We start from the raw sequence: 20,253 nt of genomic DNA, 5'->3' as shown, positions 1-20,253 counted from the left end.
AGCCACTGCACCCGGCCCATGAATGATTTCTTTAGTGCCAGCCATATGGTGGGAATGGAGCTTGGGTTCCAAGTTGCCTAAGACACACCCTGTCCTAGCAGAGTTCCAGTCTCACGGAGAGGCCAGGTGCAAAGGCAGCACACAAGCTCGATGGGTGCAGAAGGAATGAGGCCCCGTGTCAGGGAATCTGCTTCGCAGACCCCGATGAGGACATACAGGACCAGGCTTGCAGATGTCGATGGAAAGGAGGATGGAGAATCTCTGGAGAGAGGTCTGGGTTGGAGACACAGAATTGGAGTTGGCAGTGCAGGTGAGAACTAAAACCATGAGAACAGAAGAAGTCACCAGGAGTGGGAGGAGGGATCACAGAGCTGAGGCCAGAACCCTGGGCAGCACATTCAAGGGAGAAGTGAAGGAGGAGGAGCTGGGCCAAGAAGGAGAGAGTGGCCCAGACAGCGGGATGAGAGCAAAGGGAAGGGTAAGCAGAGGGTGCCCATGGAGTGTCTTGAGAAGTCACATAATATGGGGACTACCAGGTGTCCCGTTTCCTTGGTAATTAGGTCATTTGTGTGTGCTCAGTGAGAGCAATTCAGTAGACTTGTGAGTTACAAGCCAGATTTCAGTTGAGAAATGGGTAAAAAGTGAGGAAATGGAAAATACTGAGGACAGACTATATAAAAAGTTTGACAGTGAAGGGAAAGTTAGAGACAAGATGGCAGTAGGAGGCAACAGAATCAGGAGGCTTGATCTTAAAATAGCTGAGACTTAAATATGCCTGTAGAACTAAACTTGAATATACATAAACTTGGACGTGTTTAGGAATCACTTGAGGTGCTTGTTTTTTTTTTTTTCTTTTTTTGAGATGGAGTCTCGTTCTGTCACCCAGGTTGGAGTGCAGTGGCACGATCTCGGCTCACTGCAAGCTCCCCATCCCAGGTTCACACCATTCTCCTGCCTCAGCCTCCCGAGTAGCTGGGACTACAGGCGCCCGCGACCACGCCCGGCTAATTTTTTGTATTTTTAGTAGAGACGGGGTTTCACCGTGTTAGCCAGGATGGTCTCAATCTCCTGACCTCGTGATCCGCCCACCTCGGCCTCCCAAAGTGCTGGGATTACAGACGTGAGCCACCGCGCCCGGCCGAGGTGCTTGTTAAAATGCATATTCATTCCTCATCCTCCATCTTTTTTTTGTTCGTTTTTTTGAGACAGAGTCTGGCTCTGTCACCCAGGCTGGAGTGCAGTGGTGCAACCTCGGCTCACTGCAAACTCCGCCTCTCGGGTTCAAGCGATTCTTCTGCCTCAAGCCTTGTGAGTAGTTGGGATTATAGGCGCCCACCACCACACCTGGCTAATTTTTGTATTTTTAGTAGAGACGGGGTCTCACCATGTTGGCCAGGCTGGTCTTGAATTCCTGACCTCAAATGATCCACCTGCCTTGGCCTCCCAAAGTGCTGGGATTCCAGGCATGAGCCACTGCACCCGGCCCCCATCCTTCATTTCTAGCAGACAATTCTGTTGTAGGTAGGTGGGGGAAGACAACCTTACTTTGCAAAGTTATCCCAGGAGAATAGCTGAAATGATGTAAAGAGACACAGTAATGGATCAGAACTCCTGGAAAGGTTGAAGGGGATGGATCCAGAGAACAGCTGTGGGAACAGGGGCGAGGATGTAAAATGGGGGTGGCTGTAAAAAAGTTTCAGGTTGGGCACCTCATGGCCCTGTTCAAATGGTATGTTGTAGATCATCCTAAAGGCTTCCCGGAATCTGCCAGGAGGAGGCAGTTGGCAGTGAGGCCTTCAAAAGGGGTAGGACGTCTTCAAATCTTATTTCTCTGCCTTTTTGTATTTTATCTCCACTTTGTCTTAGCTTTCAGCCTAAGGACCTAGAATGACAAGATAAATTTGTGGAGATTCCTGTGAGATATAAGTAAACGCTGCTGAACAGGGAAGGAGAAGCAGCTAGTTATATTGTATCCCGAATGCCAGAGGATGTCACTGTATTAATAGGTTTTCAGGATAGGGACCTGCTTTTTTGCATTGCAAGAGCAAAGATCTAAGTTTTGCCTTAGTCTACTGATGTAACAATAAGATAAACATCAACCAGGTTGCATTTAATTGCTTATATTTGCCACTTTATTATGTCAAAGTGATTTTTAACTATGAAATCAGTTTAGAACTGCTTTTCAATCCTCCAGAGTAGTTGTGTGATTTCCCTTATGGTCAAGATTTTGTTAAAAACACAGGGATCCAAGAAATCAAAAAACAAAAACAAAAAAATTTGTAACACTATCAATGATGTCTACCTTCTAACAACTTCCCCAAAAGGAAAAATCAAATATTCTGATTCATTTCAGCTTAAAGCCTTTATGCCGGTCTTCCCAAAGTATGGAGCCAAAGTATAAACCACTGGGAAAACTGAAGAGAGCTAGAACAGTCCACCGAGACTCAGGTTAGAAAAATGGTCCTGGGTTCAGAGGGGTGGGCCCCCTGCAAACACTGCTTTCCAGGAAGCTTGGGTCTGGGGGAAGTGGCCTTGGGCAGAGTGGACCTGGGACCCACCACAGGTCAGAGTTGACACATGGTCTCAGGAAGTACTTTGCCTTCCTGTCTTCAGCCTGTAAAATCAGGAGTCTGCTCTCCTTCTCTGGGTTAAAACAAGTGGTGAAAACGGTGCCATCGTGTGTGGTGTTCTCAGCTTTCTGGAAATACACCCTAAGATCAGTAGAGGCCATAAAGAGAGGCTGGTTTGTTATCCTTGAACATTTTCTTAAGATACTAGTAAATGCTGATAATGGACATTTCTCATCATCATTTCTGATCAAATTGATCAGTAGTGTTTATACAGAAGGATTTTTCTCTATACTTTGTACCTTCTTTCATTGCTACTTTGATTTTTCTAGTGAAGGACAGAGGTAAGCTCTGCAGTAGTCATCAGAACGTTAGATTCTGAGCAAAGCTCTGGGGCTTTCCAGCAGCCCTATTTGGTGGTTAGGATTCTTGATTTTCATTCCTTTGGTGGAAAGTCAGTTACTCTGCCATGCAGTAAATACTTGACCAAAACACACGAGATAATGATGATACTATTTTTTGAACACCTATTAATGGCAGGTATTGTGCTAGGTCCCTTACATGTGTTATAGATAAGCCTCTAAACAAACTTACAAGGGGTACCATCCCAATTATAATGATGAGGAAACTGAAGTTTAGAGACTTAAGTCCCTAAGGACTAGCAAGAAGTAAGTGATGGGCCTGGGATTCTAATCTAGGCCTGTCTCTCTCATCTCTGCTTCTGCATTTCTGCTCATGGAGAATCTAATTTTAAAACATTTAGATGACAATTCTAAGACTGATATAGTAAGCCTATTACTGGTGCCCCCAAAAAAACCACATTTGTTTTTGTTTCAATAATTAAAAGGTTTTAGAAAAACAGTTCCATTAATTTCAAATATTAACTCTATTATGTAATGCATCCTCTAATCCTTACAAATTTACTAAGGTTTTTTTTTAAAAACAAAAAAACAAAAAAAAACCAAAACAGCTTTCCTGAGGTATAATTGATATAAACTGCACATTAAGGTATACAATTTGATAAATTTTTTGTATATGCATATACTTGAGAAACCATGACTACAATTAAGATACTGAAATTATCACCTTCAAGTTTTCTTATGCCCCTTTGTAATTCCCTCCTGTTCTCACCCATGCCAAGGCAGCCACTGATCTGCCTTCTGTCACTATAGTTTGCATGTTCTAGAATTTCATATAAATACAATCATATAGTATGTCTGGGTTATTTTATTCAGTGCATCAGAGATTCATTCATGTTGTTGCATGTATCAATAGTTCACCCTCTTTTATTGATAAGGAGTAGGCCACCTCAGGGATATACCACAAGTTGCTGATCCATTCACCTGTTGATGTATTTTCGGGTTGTTTCCAGTGTCTTTCTTATTAAAAAGAAAGCTGCTATGAACATTCATGTACAAACTTTTGTATGGACGTAGGCTTTCACACCTAAGAATGGGTCATATGGTAGTTGTATCTTTAAGAAACTGCCAAAATGTTTTCCAAAGTGGTTTGACCATTTTGTGTTCCCAGGAGAAGTGTATGAGAGTTTGGTTGCTCCACATCGTTGCCAATACTTGGTATGGTTAGACTTTTTAATTTTAAATATCCTAATAGGTGTGTAGTGATAGCTCTTTGTGGTTTTAATTTGCATTTCTCTAATGACTAGCAAGGTTGTGCATCTTTTAATGTGCGTATTTGCCATCCATGTATCTTCACTGGTGAAGTGTCTATTCTTTACTCATTTTTAAATTGTTGGGTTTGTTTTGTTTTGAGACAGTCTTGCTGTCACCCAGGCTGGAGTACAATGGCACGATCACAGCTCACTGCAACCTCAACCTCCCAAGCTCAAGCGATCCTCCCACTTCAGCCTCCCAAGTAGTACAGGCACATGCCACCATGCCTGGCTAATTTTTATATTTTTTGTAGACATGGAGTTTCACCATGTTGCCCAAGCTGGTCTCAGACTCCTGAGCTCAAGCAATCTGCTTGCCTTGGCCTCCTAAAGTGCTGGAATTACATGCATGAGCCACTGCACCCATCATATTACTGAGTTTTCCTAAGTTTCTGGATACAAGTTTTTTGTTTTGTTTTTTTAAATGTATCAGGTGTATACAAAGATTTTCTTCTACTCTGTAGGTAATCTTTTCAATCTTTTTAGCAGAGTATTTTGAAGAGCAGAAATTTTAAATTTTGATTAAGTGAATTTATCAATTTTTATTTTTTTGTATCATATCTAAGAAATCTTTGACCCAAAGACATAAATATTTTCTCCTGTTTTCTGCTAGAAGTTGTCACAATTTTAGGTTGTACATTTAGATCTGTGATTCATTTTTGTTTTTAAAAATATGGTTCAAATGTAGACCCCAGGTAATTTTGTGTGTGTGTGTGTGTGTGTGTGTATGGATATCCAAATGTTCTTAAACCATTTGTTGGAAACACTATCTTTATTCACTGAATTGCTTTAGCACTTTTGTTGAGAGTCAATTTACAAGATATGTGGAGATTATTTTCTGGATTCTCTCTTATATTCCATAATCTCTATCTTGACACCAATATCACCTATCTTGATTACTGTAGCTTCGTAAATCTTGAAGTCAGGTGCTTTAAGTTTTCCAGCTTTGTTCATTTTCAAAGTTGTTTTGGTTATCCTAGGTCCTCTGCATTTCCATATGAATTTTAGAATCATATGCCAATTTGTACAAAAATGTCCTCTCCTGAGGTTTTGATGAGGATTGTTTTATCTGTTGATCAATTTGGCAAGAACTGGCATCTTAACAATAGTGAATTTTCAGATCCATGAACATGGTATACCTCTCAGTTTATTTAAGTCTTCTCTAATTTCTCTCAGCAGTGTTTTATGATTTCCAGTGTATAAGTCTGTGTAAATCAATCCCTAAGTATTTCATTTTGGGGGATACTGTTGCACATGGTATTATTTTTTAAGTTTCAATTCCTGATTGATTGTTGTTAGTATATAGAAATATAGGCTGAGTGTCCCTTATTCAGAATGCTTGGGACCAGAAGTGTTTTGGATTTTGGACTTTTTTGAATTTTGGAACATTTGCATTTGCATTTAGTGGTTGAACCTCTTTAATCAGAAAATCTAAAATGCTGCAATAAGGATTTCCTTTGTAGTTCAGATGTCAGACTTTTGGATTAGGGATATGCAACGCAACCTGTGCAATTGATTTTTGATCTTGTATCCTGCAACCTTGCTAATCTCACGTATCAGTTCTAGTGCCTTTTCTTGTAGATTCCATTGCAGTTTCTATATAAGATTATCACTGTTGTTTGTGTATATAGGCAGTTTTGCTTCTTCCTTTTCAGCCAGGATGTTTTTCTCTTTCTTGTCTAGACTACCACTACAGTGTGAAACAAGTGGCAAGAGCGGGTGTCACTGCCTTGTTCCCAATCTCAAGGAGAAAGCATTGTTTCACCATTAAGTTCATTCTTTCACCATTAAGTATAATGATAAGTAAAGGCTTTGTGTCAGGCAGAATTACTTCCCTTCTCTTCTTGGTAGGTGGAGAGATATCAACAATGGATAATGGGTTTTGTCTAACGCTTTTTCTGTATTTATTGAGATGATCATATTGTTTTTCTTTATACTCTGTTAATATGGTGACATACACTGATTTTTGAGTGTTAAACCAAACTTGCATTTCTCTAATCCCACTTAGTCATGGCATATTATCCTTTTTAAGTATTATGGTAAAAATTTTCTCATTTGCATTCAGAAGGGATATTGGTCTGGAGTTTTGTCTTTTCCTTGTAATTGTGTGGTTTTGGTATCAGGATACTGCTGGCCTCATTGTTGTGAGGTGTTTATTCTCAGTCTCTGGAAAAATTTTTCAAGGATTGGCATTATATCTTTCTTAAATGACTGGTAGAATTTACCAGTGAAGCCATCTGGGTGGGACAGGAGTTTTCTTTGTGGGAAGGTTTTTTTTTTTTTTAACTACAAATGTGATTTCTTTAATAGGCATAGGACTATTCAGGTAACTTTTTTTAATTGAGTTAACTTTGGTAACTTGAATCTGTCAAAGAATTTGTCTTATCCATGTTGCTTAATTTTTTAGCATAAATGTGTTCTTAATATTTATTATTTTACTATCTGTAGAATCTACTGGTATTAACCCTCTTGCTCCTGATATTAGTATTTTGTGTCTTCTCTCATTTTTTTCTTGATTAGTCTAGCTAGAGGTTTACCAGTTTTACTGATCTTCTCAAATAAGAAGTTTTTGGTTTTATTTTCCTTTTCTCTCTTTTTTTTTGGCATGGGGTAGTTTTCTATTTCATTGAATTCCACTCTGATCTTTATTTTATCTGCTTACTTGGAATTTTATTTGCTTTTCATTTTTGAGTTTCTTAATATGGAAGCTGAGGTCATTGATTTGAGACCTTATTTTCTAATGTAGGCATTTAGTGCTATAATTTTCCCTCTTTAGCAGCATCCCACAAATTTGTCTTGTTTTCATTGTCATTCAAAACATTTTTTAATTTTTCCTTTGACTTTTTTTCTTTGACACACGGGTTATTTAGAAATTTGTTACTAGTTTCTGAATTTTGAAGGACTTCCCAGAGATCATTCTGTTATCTTATTTAATGTTATTGTGGTTAGAGAACATACTTTGTATGACTTTTTTTTTTTTTTTTTTTAAATGAGACGGATTCTGTTGCCCAGGCTGGAGTGCAGTCGTACAATCTTGGCTCATTGCAACCTCTGCCTCCCAGGTTCAAGTGATTCTCCTGTGTCAGCATCCGAAGTAGCTGGAATTACAGGCTCACGCCACCATACCTGGCTAGTTTTGTATTTTTAGTAGCCACAGGGTTTTGCCATGTTGGCCAGGCTGGTCTCGAACTCCTGACCTCAGGTGATCCACCTGCCTCCTCAAATGGGATTACAGGCGTGAGCCACCACGCCTGGCCTTGTACTTTTGAGATTTATGGTCCAGAATATTTATGGACCATCAATTGTGGACCAATTTACACATTAAACCTGGTAAATGTTTAATGTGTACTTTAAAGAAATATATGTACTACTGTTGTTGGATGAAGTGTTCTATAAATGTCAATTAGGTTAAGTTAGTTGACAATGTTGTTCAGGTCTTCCACATTCTTGTTCTATCAATTATTGCCAGAGAGGGGTGTTGAAATCTCCAGTTGTAATTGTGGACTTGCCTATTTTGCCTTGATTAGTTCTAATGGCATTTGCTTCATCTATTTGAGGCACTATTAATAGGTACACACAAGTTTAAGATTCTTATATCCTCTTGAGGGATTGATACCTTTATCTTTAGGAAATGAGTCTATCCCCTGGTAACATTCTTAGTTCTACAATCAACTTTACTAGAGCCATTTGATTTCTTTTCATTAATGTTGGCTTGATGTATCTTTTTCCATCTCTGTATTTTTAACTAGTCTTTATATTTAAAGTGGGTTTCTTGTAAGCAGTATGTTGTTGGATGTTTTTATGGCCAATCTGGTATTTTCTGGCCTTTAATTGCAGTGGTTAGTCCACTTAGTTTTATGGTACCCATTGATATGGTCAGGTTTAAGTTTATCCTCTTGCTATTTGTTCCATTTGTTTATTCTTTTTTGGCCTTCTTTCAGGTCAAATAATTACTGATTGATTCTGTTTAATCTCTTGTTGGCTTATTGGCTGTGTAACTCACTGAGTTCTTATTTTAGTGGCTTATAATGCAGTCATCCCTTAGTATCCTTGGGGGATTGGTTCCAGGACCGCCCCCCAAGAGTACCAAAATCTGCAGATGCTCAAGTCATATTAAACGGTGTTAGATTGGCATAGAACCTACACATATCCTCCCATATACTTAAAATCATCTGTGGATTACTTATACCTAATACAGTGTAAATGCTTGGTAAATAGTTATACTGTATCTATTTTTGTGTTTTTTGTATTTTAATTTTTGCTTTTTTCCAAATATGTTTGATCTGTGGTCAGTCACATCCACAGATGTGGAACCTGTGGATACAGAGGACTGACCGTATACATCTTTAACATATCAGAGTGAAAAGATAAATGATACATTACTCCAAGTATGGTATAGGAATGTTACAGCAGTATATTTCCATTCCTCTTCTCCCAGTCTGTGCTGTTATTGTCATACATTCTCTATCTGTTATAAACTTTATAAACTCCACAATACAAAATTATTTTTTAAGCTTTATTGAAGTATAATTGATATACCATAAATTCATCCGTTATAGGTGAAAAATTCCACGATTGTTAGTATAACAGAATTGTACAATCATCCTCACTAATTTTGGAACATTTTTGTTACCCAAAAAAGAAACTTTATGTCTATTTCCAGTCACTCCCCATTACTATTCCCAGCCTTAGGCCACAACTACTCTATGGTTTGTCTGGACACTTCATATAAGAGAACTCATACGGCCAGGCACAGTGGCTCACGCCTGTAATCCCAGCACTTTGGGCAGCCAAGGCGGGTGGATCATGAGGTCAGAGAGATCGAGACCATCCTGGCTAAGACGGTGAAACCCCATCTCTACTAAAAACACAAAAAATTAGCCAGGTGTGGTGGCGGGCGCATGTAGTCCCAGCTATTGGCCAGGCACAGTGGCTCACGCCTATAATCCCAGCACTTTAGGAGGCCAAGGTGGGTGGATCATGAGGTCAGAGAGATCGAGACCATCCTGGCTAATATGGTGAAACCCCAGCTCTACTAAAAACACAAATTAGCCAGGTGTGGTGGCAGGCGCCTGTAGTCCCAGCTATTAGGGCAGCTGAGGCAGAATGGCGTGAACCCAGGAGGCGGAGCTTGCAGTGAGATCACACCACTGCACTCCAGTGTGGGCAACAGAGCGAGACTCCATCTCAAAAAGAAAAAAAAATTATACACCATGTGCTATTTTGTGCCTGGCTTTTACTTCACATTGTTTTCAAGGTACATCTATAATGTGGCATGTATCAGTACTTTATACCTTTTTATTGCCAACCAATATTCAATTGTACAGGCATACAACATTTTGTTTATCCACTCACCAGCTGATGGACATCTGGGTTGCTTCCCCTTTTTAAATAATAATGCTATGAAAATTTGTGTCCACGTCTTTACGTATCTTTCCCTTGGGTTTGATTTCTTGTGGGGGGTAGAATTTTGGAGTCATACAGTTTGCTTGGGCTGCTCTAAGAAAATAACACATACTAGGTAGCTTAAACAGGAGGCCAGGCGTGGTGGCTCAGGCCTATAATCCCAGCACTTTGGGAGGCCGAGGCGGATGGATCACCTGAGATCAGGAGTTCAAGACCAACCTGGCCAACATGGTGAAAACTTATCTCTGCTTAAAATAAAGTAAAATAAAAATTAGGCCAGGCACAGTGGCTTACGCCTGTAATTCTAGCACTTAGGCAGATCAAGGCTCCAGCCTTATGATGGTTTAACCTTAATTATTTCCTTAGAGGTCCATCTCCAGATAACAGCCACACTGGCTTTAGGGCTTCCACATATGAATTTTGACAGGAAGCGTTCAGTTCGTAACATATGGTCAACCTGTTTTAACACTTCAAGGAACTGCCAAACATTCCCAAACTGAATACATTTTACATTCCCTCCAACGATATGTAAAGATTCCAATTCCTTCACATATTAGCTAACACTTCCGTCTTTTTTAGTATAGCCATCCTAGTGTATGGTGGTACCCTGCAGTTTTGATTTGCATTTCTCTAATGACTAATGTTGAACTGTTTTTCACGTGCTTATTGGCCATTTATGTAACTTCTTCCGTGAAATGTCTATTCTGATCTTTTGCCCCCATTTCAACTGGATTATTGACCTTCGTATTGAGTTGTAAGAGTTAAAGTCTGGCATCAGTCCTTTATCTGACATGATTAGGAAATATTTTCCCAGACTTGTCTTTTCACCTTCTTGATGGTGTCTTGAATTGTAAAGATTTTAAGTTAAATTTGTCTATTTTTTTCTTTTATTGCATATGCTTTGGTGTCATATCTAAGAAACTTGTTTGATCCAAGATCATGAAAATTGACTCCCATGTTACATAATTTTACAGTCAGTTTTGATTGTATTTTCCTGCTTCTTGAATTTCTGATAATTTGTTTTTGAATGCCATACACTCTGAATTTTACCTTTTTAGGTCCTGCATAATTTTGGATTTGTAAAAACATTCTTGAGCTTTGTTCTGGCATGTGGTTAGCATGTTTATAGTTTGATATTTTCGTGTCTTTTACCTTTGTTATGTAGGACCAGAGTAGCATTTAGTGTATGGCTAATTTTCCCCACTACTGAGGCAAGGCTCTTCTTGGTTCTTTTACAAATGCCCGATCATGAGGTTTTTCACTCTGGCTGTTGGGACCAGGACAAGGCACTGCTCCTGGCACAGTGAGTTCTGGGCACTTTCTTTCCTTTTGTTTGAGTGATTTGTTGCCTGGCTTCAGGTAGTTTCCTTACAAGCACATGCTGCTTAGTGCACTGAACACGTGGTGGGGACGCCTCTGGAGCTTTTCAGAGTTTGTGTGCAGCACTCTCCTCTCCGGTCTTCTGCTCTGTAAACTCCTGGTATGTTGATTTCTTCAACGTTCCATTTCCACCTCACATCAGGGATGCCCATGGGCTCTATCCAGATGTTCCCTCCCTGACTGGAATCTGTTATGAAGCAGTGAGTCAGGCAATCATAGGACTCATCTGTGTCTTATTTCTCACATGTCATTGTCCTTAATTGCTTGATGTCCATTTTCTTGAGAGGCAGTTTCTGATTTTTGGTTATTTCAAGTGGGAGGTTAAATCTAGTCCCTGTTACTCCATCTTACCTGGAAGCAAAAGTCCTTTCTTCCTTTAATCTTTTGTGCCTTTTATGCATCTACCCAATCCACACTCCTTTTTGATAAATGTCTTTTGGGATCACGCATAGTCACTGATTTGGAACGCAAAACTGTTCAACTTAGAGATCATACAAAAATACTTCATAAAAAGGTAATTTTGGGCTAGGCAAAGTGGCTCATGCCTCTAATTCCAGCAATTTGGGAGGCTGAGGGGGTGGATTGCCTGAGTGCAGGAGTTCAAGACCAACCTCGGCAACAAGGGGAAACACTGTCTAAAAAAAATTAGCTGGGCATGGGGGTGGATCTCCTGAGCCTGAGAGGTAGAGGCTGAACTGTGACTGTATAAAACTCAAAAAACAACTTTGGCATAGCAGTGAGGGACCTAAAACATACATAATAATCTTTGGCTTAAAATCTACATTCTGCAGTCTAGGATGATTCCAAATATAGCCGTTAGATATCTTAGTGACCTTAAGCCCTAAGATCAGTTACAAGTCCTAACGCTGAACCTTTTAAGAATGAGGTTGGGTCGTGTGTATTGGCACCCCCCTTTTCTCTGGGCCTAGCTTCACATTGGGAACGTGGGAGCTGGATAATGGTCTCTATGGTCCTTTATATTAGTGTCTTAAAAATGCAGTGTTTAGCCACATCATTTAAGTGGATTATTGTAACACCAGATTCAGCAGTAGAACAAGAAGTTGCCATACACGGTAGTCTCAGGTGCATTTAACTTCCTTCCTAGGTTAGATACTGTTAGAAGACGGGAAAATATTTGTTTTTCCAAGTAAGGCTTTTTTCATTTTAAGAACATTTGTTGACACAGCATGCTTATTAACGTTTTGAATTTTAAGTTCTTGACACATACTCAGTATTTTGCTTTAAAGTTGATTTAACCTGTTGCATAAAACATGTCAATAAGATGCTCACAGAAGAAAAACCTTAATAAAAAGCAATTTAATTTTCCTAAGTCAGCCAACCCACTGAGCATCTACTATTTGCAGAGCACACAGGCTTTGCAAACCTGGCTGATGAACAGAAATCAGCTGTAGAACTTAAAACAAAAATCAAATTATTTGGTCCTATCTTCTTCAGGGATTCAGTAGGTCTGGAATGAGATACAGAAACCTGTGTTTTTTTTTTTTTTTTTTTTAAGTTTTGCATATGATTGTAATGATCAGCCAGGCTTATATATAGAGCAGAGTGACTGCTCTCTATTCTCACTGACAGTCTGGCATTTATTATAAAAAGTTGAAGGATGGTAGTTAAATTGTTCAGCATATCCCAAGAATATCTTTTCCCTTTGAAGAAGAGTGGCCTCCCTATTCCTTGCAATTCCAAGAATTAAAAGTATAGGTAAATGCTACAAATTGGCTCCCTTTGCCTTGTTTCCTATAAACCTGTTTTGTTTGTCCCACAGAGGAGGAGGATGACTATCTCTTTGATGATCCTCTGCCAATACCTTTAAGGCACAAAGTTCCATACCAGGAAACTCTTCACCCTGAGGTATTTTCAATGACTGTAGTATCAGAAAAGCAGCCTGAAAAACTGAGACAAACCCCAGGATGCTGCAGAGCGGAGAGTATGCAGAGCTCTCGTTTCACAAACTTTGTAGATTGTGAAGAATCCAACAGTGAAAGTGAAGAAGAAGTAGGAATCCCAGCTTCACTGCAAGGAGATCTGGGCTCTGTGCTTCACCTGCAAAAGGCTGATGGGGATGTACCCCAGTGGAAAGTATTCTTTAAAAGAAATGATGAAATCACAGATGAGCGTTTGGAAAACTTCCCTTCCTCCATAGAGGCAGGGGGATCTCAGTCACCAAAGCTTTTCAGTGACTCTGATGGAGAATCAACTCACATCTCCTCCCAGAATTCTTCCCAGTCAACACACATAACAGAACAAGGAAGTCAAGGCTGGGACAGCCAATCTGATACTGTTTTGTTGTCTTCCCAAGAGAGAAACAGTGGGGATATTACTTCCTTGGACAAAGTTGACTACAGACCAACAATCAAAGAGAATATTCCTGCCTCTCTCATGGAACAAAATGTGATTTGCCCAAAGCATACTTACTCTGATTTGAAAAGCAGAGATCAAGATGTGACAATAGTTCCTAGTACTGGAGAACCAACTACTCTAAGCAGTGAGACACATATACCCGAGGAAAAAAGTTTGCTAAATCTTAGCACAAATGCAGATTCCCAGAGCTCTTCTGATTTTGAAGTTCCCTCAACTCCAGAAGCTGAGTTACCTAAACGAGAGCATTTACAATATTTATATGAGAAGCTGGCAACCGGTGAGAGTATCGCAGTCAAAAAAAGAAAATGCTCACTCTCAGATATCTAAGAATTCAAAGCGCTTCAACCTAGAGCAACCACTAAAAAACCTGCACAGAGATGACAGTCGATATTACAATAGAGAAAATATAGTACTTAAAAATGTTCAAATAACCTGGTTGGGTGTGGTGGCTCACACTTGTAATCCCAGCACTTTGAGGTGGGCAATCGCTTGAGCCCAGGAGTTCGACACCAGCCTGGCCAACACAGTGAGATGTGTCTCTACTTACAAAAAAAAAAAAAAAGCCAGGCATAGTGGTGGGCTACTTCGGAGGCTGAGGTGAGAGGATCACTTGAGCCCAGGAGATTGAGGCTGCAGTGAGCCATGACTGTGCCACTGCACCTCCAGTCTGGGTGACAGAGCAAGACCCTGTTTAAAAAAGAAAAAGGCCAGGCACGGGGGCTCATGCCTGTAATCCCAGCTACTCAGGGGGCTAAGGCAGGAGAGTCACTTGAACCTGGGAGGTGGTGGTTGCAGTGAGCTGAGATTGTGTCATTGCATTCCAGCCTGGGCAACAAGAGCAAAACTCTGTCTCAAAAAAAAAAAAAAAAAAAAAAAAGGGTAGAACTAAACCCATACGTATCAATGATTACATAAAATGTAAATGGCCTAAGCACATCAATGACAAGAGATATGGGGGAAAAAACCAACATAACCCAGTGATCTGCTGTCTATAAAGAAAGTCAATTCAAGTGATAGGTTAAAAGGATGGAAAAAAGACCATGTAAACAATTAAAGATGGAGTAGTTATATGGACAGTTTCCTAATGATAAAAGGTCTAGTTCACCAAGAAGACAAAATAATCCTAAATGTATATGCACCTAACAGCTCCAAAAATTTATGAAGCTAAAACAGCTGAAAAGAGACAAACTAATGCACAATTACAGCTAGGGATTAACATCCCTACTTAGTAAACAGAACTAGTATATATACATTAATCAGTAAGAATATAGAACTGAAAATCATAAGCCGACTGGATTAAATTGACATTTATAGAACACACCACCCCAAAATAGCAGAATGTATCTCCTGAAGTACACATGGAACATTCAGCATGATAGATCATATCTTTGATCATAAACACACTTGATTTAAATCGACAAACTTGGATCTATTATGATAAACTGATGGCTATAGACAAAATCAGCACCTTATTTATCCCCAAATATGTTAAATCACTTAAACTTGATGTGAATATGGTGGTAAAATTAGAAGCAGACAATTAGAATATAAAAGAAAATGCTCAAGAATTAAATGGTGGCCAGGCACAGTAAACTCATGTCTGCAATCCCAGTACTTTGGGAGGCTCGCTTGAGCTCAGGGTTTTGAGTCCAGCCTGGGCAACACACAGGGAGACCCTGTCTCTACAAAATGTTAGCCAGGCATGGTGGTGTGCACCTGTAGTCCTAGCTATTTGGAAGGCTTAGGTGGCAGGATGGATTGAGCCCAGGAGGTTGAAACTGCAGTGAGCTGATTGTGCCCTGCCTGGGCAACAAAGCGAGACCCCGTCTCAAGAAAAATAAAAAAAAAAAACTATATGTGTTATTCTGTGAGTCATTCAACATTCTTGAAGTCCATCAAGGTGTTAGGCTTTTGTGTTACGTATGAGGATTTTTAACAAGTTTTAACAGATATTCATGAACACTTTGTTATTCTGACATTTCACAGATTATGGAAGCAAAAGCAGAGACACCACTTAAAACAATTTGCAGATCAGTTAAACTAACACTTGATATGCGTTATCATGATGCTGCATGGCAATCAGACCAAAAAGTATTGGATCCACCAGACTAACTAGGGTAACAAGACTCAGAGTTAGTATACACATAACTATACACATTTGTATATATTCACTGTTAACTAAAACTTAGTTTTAACAGTGTACCTTATGATCCAAAGTGGTTGTTCAAAAAATGCCTGTAAACATTCCTCTGAACATATTCCTGGTATTTGATAATCACATTAATATTACATACTGTTACGTTTGTTTTATATGTGAGTCTGGCATTATAAATGCTGGCTGAATGAATTGGGCTAAGACAACTACAACAGATGTGATCAAGAAACTGATAGTGATTACCAGAAATTATATTTGGTGCTTACTCTGATCATGCTCTTAAGTTTTTTACAGACTATGTAAACTCCTTTAATTTTCACAACCACCCTTTGAGGTAGATACATTTCTAATCCCCATGTACAAATGGGGAGACAAAGGCACAGAGGTTAGTTCACATAGCTATGAGGCACAGGCAGAATTCAAACACAGGCAGTTTGGCTTCAGAGACCATGATCTTAACTGCTATGCTCTGATGTCTCTCCAAAAGAGTATAAACATGAGCAGGGTTAATTGTAGCAGCTACTTGGTTTTTACTTCAAGAATCATAAGCTACAAGAGGAAACATGAAGTTTTTATTTTTTACTTTTCGAGATGGAGTCTCTGTCACTCAGGCTGGAGTGCAGTGGCCCTATCTCAGCTCACTGCAACCTCAGCCTCCAGGGTTCAAGTGATTTTCCTGCCTCAGCCTCCCAAGTAGCTGGGATTACAGGTGTGTGCCACACTTGGCTAATTTTTGTATTTTTAGTAGAGACAGGGTTTCACCATATTGGTCAGACTGGTCTTGAACTCCTGACCTCTGGTGATCCACCCGCCTTGGCCTCCCAAAGTGCTGGGATTACAGGCGTGAGCTACCGTGTCCAGCCAAAACATGAAGTTTCAAAATGCCAAGATATATCACAGAAGACACTCAGCAGTCAGCCACATTTATCTTGGAGAAGAGTTCCAGGACTTAAATGTTCAAATAGTATAAACTAGTTTTTTAAAAAGTCTGCCTGAAGCCTAAGATTAAATACTTTAAAAAGTTCACTGGGTGATCTTGGCATGTTGACATTATCTTAACAGTCTAAGCTTGTTACCTTACACCAACCTGACAGGTTCATTAGAAGCACATGAATACATATAAAAGGCATAAAAGACTTGGTCAATGAATATCAGCTCTGAATTCTAAAATTCCTTTGCATTTCTAGGCAGTACTTACCATAGTATATTTACGTACCTGGTGAGTGATAATGCTCAAAAATTTCTGAAGTATTCATCCACATTATGCTAGCGAAGTGTCAAATCGTCCTTTAATATTCAAATACATGAACCATCACTCCTTGGCCTTTTGGCCAAGATCAAGTGTAGTATCAAATGCATGAACCATGATAAGCTATCTTAAAAGGAAAGTAACATTTCAAGCAATTGAATATAAACCTTTGGTTAATCTTGCTAGCACGTAGTGAATACATCAGTATTTTTCTGCCCCTTTTATAGTCTTACCGGAAATGACTGTAAAACAGAAACAAAGCTAAGCCATGGTAAATAGAACATTAAATGCCCAACCTAATTTATTTTGCTAACAGAAATTGATGAACTAAAACAGAAACAAGTATTGTCTACATTTTAGATATGGGGGAAAAAACCCTGAGATTACTAATTAAGTATCACAATCCTCTCATGTAGATCCTGAAAATGACGGTATCAATATAATACAGTGGATTTACCTTTTAAACTGGATCTATTACCTTTGATATTTGTCTTACACTGAAAAATTCTCACATCTTCAGGAAACCAGTATGATGAATAAGCTAAATGTTGACTCAAAATAGTTAAATCCCTTAGTAACATCCTTTAGTTTCTATTATTTCACTGCTTAAGTTCAGCATCTGCATAACAAAGGTAACATAAGTAGTACTTAAGATCCCAAAAGCCCATTACATTCTATCAATAAAGACAAAACAAAACTACATGTTTACTGAAAATAGTCTTTTTTTCTTTGCTTTCCAGTTTTACACTTTTGTTAAACACAAAAAAGTGGACAAGATCAAATAACTAGATGGTAAAACACTGATTTTTTAAAAATCACATCTTTAAACCCATGAGAATCACAATTCAAAGTATGGCCACTGGGGGCAACCTGTAAACCTACGACCTTTTCTTAACACTGACACTATGTGACTGATTTTCCTTAAAACACAAATGCCATTAAGAAAGTATTTTTTGACACATTCTGGGAAAAAAAAAAAAAAAATTTTTTTTTTTTTTTTTTTGGCGATAGTCTTACTGTGTCACCCAGTCTGCAGTACAGTGGTATGATCTTGGCTCACTGCAACCTCCACCTCCTGAGTTCAAGTGATTCTCCTGCCTCAGCCTCCTGAGTAGCTGGGACTACAGGCGTGTGCCACCACGCCCGGCTAATTTTTGTATTTTCAGTAGAGACAGGGTTTCACCATGATGGCCAGGCTGGTCTTGAACTCCTGACCTCACGTGATCCTCCTACCTCAGCCTCCCAAAGTGCTGGGATCACAGGTGTGAGCCACCACACACACCTGGCCCCCCATTCTGCAATTTTGGTTAACAGACTCTGAGGGTCCAAACATGTAAACAATTTATCCTATATATTATGAAAGAGTGACGTCATGGCAATATAATGAATAAAGTCTAGCTTCTCCCAAGAAAGAGCTAAAGATTAAGAAGTGCTGCATTCTTGAAGTTGGTTCAATTTTATCCAAGCTTATTTTAGGTAATCAAAGCCTGGAGCAATGAGCTTAGGTAAAAATTAGGAATACTGAAAGCTAGATTTGCTGCATTTATCATTTTCACAACACAATTAGAAATCTCAGAATCAGACATGAAAGCATAGTTTTTCCTGATTGAGATTCGATACTATGTTGGAACCCTCCCACCCCCTTGAAAGCTAATATATTCTATTTTAGTCTTCGTAGGTTGACTAATAAAAAGGTCTAATAATTCAGGCACACACTTTGGCCAAGTTTAGCTTTATCACATCTAAAAAAAATTTATGTATAAAACAAGTATCAGTTCAAAAATATAGATTACTTTTTAAGAAGAACCTGCAGGAAATATAAAAATATTAAATCTGGTGGAAAGAACTGTTACACCTGCCTGAAATTGAGAGGCTGTAATGTTAATGTACATTACAGTATCGTTAGGTACAGCTGCTCTCCAGGCAGCTTGTTTTACTGTTTAGACCAGAGGTACTCGATACAGATTTCCAATTCATGTTACTAAGAGGTGCCCTTAAAGTGCTCCATTCCCCTTGCTTGGTACTCCAAAACACCGCCCTGGTCCCATTATCCTGTCCTTTCAAAGAAGCATAATGGCCAGCCATTTTGGACTTCTAGAGAGAGCTCTTCGGAGATTTTTCTTCTAGAAGATTAAGAAGTCTTTTAAGAATTACAGGTTCAGACATACACTCATCACAACAGTCTAGATTGCTTCAAAATATGAAATGAAGCTGAAATTAATTTTTACATTTAATTTTATACCTTAAATTTCTTTATCATTGAGGTGCCAATGTTTTAATGAAAAAGTAGAAAACAGTATAAAATTCAGTATCACCTATTTGTCTCAAATACAAGTACAGTGAGTATTAAACAGGAATGACAACAGAGTAGCAAAAACAGAACTGTAGATTTGCCCAAATTAACTGTTTCTCCGAATTTGAGGTGTATGGCAAGTTGAAGGTTTGATCTCTCAGCAATTGTTAATTACATTATCAGCTTAACACTTTCAAACACTACGGGAGGCATTTCTCTGTTCACATAGACTTAAGTACACATATACTAAGCTGTAAATAGTCTGCCTTCCATTAGTTTGGTCTCTAAGCACTATAAATATGTCGACTTCAAATCAGTCTATGAGACCCAGTGATCCCCTCTTCAGAGGCATCGGTAATACATTTGGCAAATGTCTTGAAACATGAATTGTAAATTAACATAGGTAAAACCTTGATAATAAGAGTCCCAAATATGTATTTTTAAAAATGTTAACATTAGGAAAAAAAATATTATAATCATCAGCTCTATTTCCTGAAAAAGTTCAGTTGAGGTAACCTCTGCAAGTCACAGCTCCACATTTACATACTGTTCTGACCCTCTTTTTGGCTGGGCTGTGGTCAATAGAATCTGAAGATATATCTCCAGAACCTGAAGACACAGAAAAAGAAATACAGGTGAAAGAGAGTTAAGACAATTTAGAATAAATTTCAAATTTTCTATTACATTAGCTTTATTATCAGTGTTAAAGGGTACTTACATGGTCAAGACCCTTAGAGTAAGTTAACTCCCAAGGAAATGTAGTTAGTTCCCTTTGAAATATTTACAAATAAATGTTAATATTCAGAGTCAAATCATAATGAATTGTCTTGAAAGGATGATGTGGGTTAATAATAGGTAAACTTTATGTTATTAGCCCATATTTGTGAGAAAGGATTTCTGAAATGATGAAACTTACTGGGAATGTCTAATACACATTCATTTCACACCGTATATAAAAGCACAGTATGTAAGAGGTTAAGCAATGACAATATGTAAAGGCCATCATTCTTAAAGGAAAGAAAACATTTATATTGTCACAATAAAGCAAATAGAATTAAATGTTCTTTTTAAAAGCCAGGCTCAAGTAGGAATAGAATAAATTTGTATGTGATTTAAATATTTTCAATCTTTTGAATATACATCTCTCAGTAAAAA

At 38.7% G+C, this 20,253-nt stretch overlaps 2 protein-coding genes across 7 annotated transcripts in view; one reads left to right on the top strand and one right to left on the bottom strand.

The window, feature by feature from the left end:
• The window catches only part of DCLRE1C (DNA cross-link repair 1C), a 50,504-nt gene extending 31,718 nt beyond the window's left edge, over window positions 1–18,786 (top strand). Inside the window, exons 13-14 of one of the 2 annotated variants that reach the window (XM_063727132.1) lie at window positions 2,354–2,448; window positions 12,806–18,786. In XM_063727132.1, coding sequence (XP_063583202.1) covers window positions 2,354–2,448; window positions 12,806–13,728 — 1,018 coding nt within the window. In that variant the 3' untranslated portion in view covers window positions 13,729–18,786. 2 annotated transcript variants of the gene reach the window in all.
• Window positions 6,476–20,253, bottom strand: part of SUV39H2 (SUV39H2 histone lysine methyltransferase) — a 36,635-nt gene continuing 22,857 nt past the window's right edge. For all 5 annotated transcript variants that reach the window (XM_024253233.3, XM_002820545.6, XM_024253231.3 and 2 more), the window contains one exon: window positions 6,476–19,707. In XM_024253233.3, the coding sequence (XP_024109001.1) occupies window positions 19,601–19,707 (107 nt within the window). In that variant the 3' untranslated portion in view covers window positions 6,476–19,600. The remainder of the gene's footprint in view (window positions 19,708–20,253) is intronic.

Source organism: Pongo abelii, chromosome 8, assembly GCF_028885655.2.
Source record: "Pongo abelii isolate AG06213 chromosome 8, NHGRI_mPonAbe1-v2.0_pri, whole genome shotgun sequence".
NCBI lineage: Eukaryota > Metazoa > Chordata > Mammalia > Primates > Hominidae > Pongo > Pongo abelii.
This window is presented reverse-complemented; position numbering and strand designations above follow the sequence as displayed.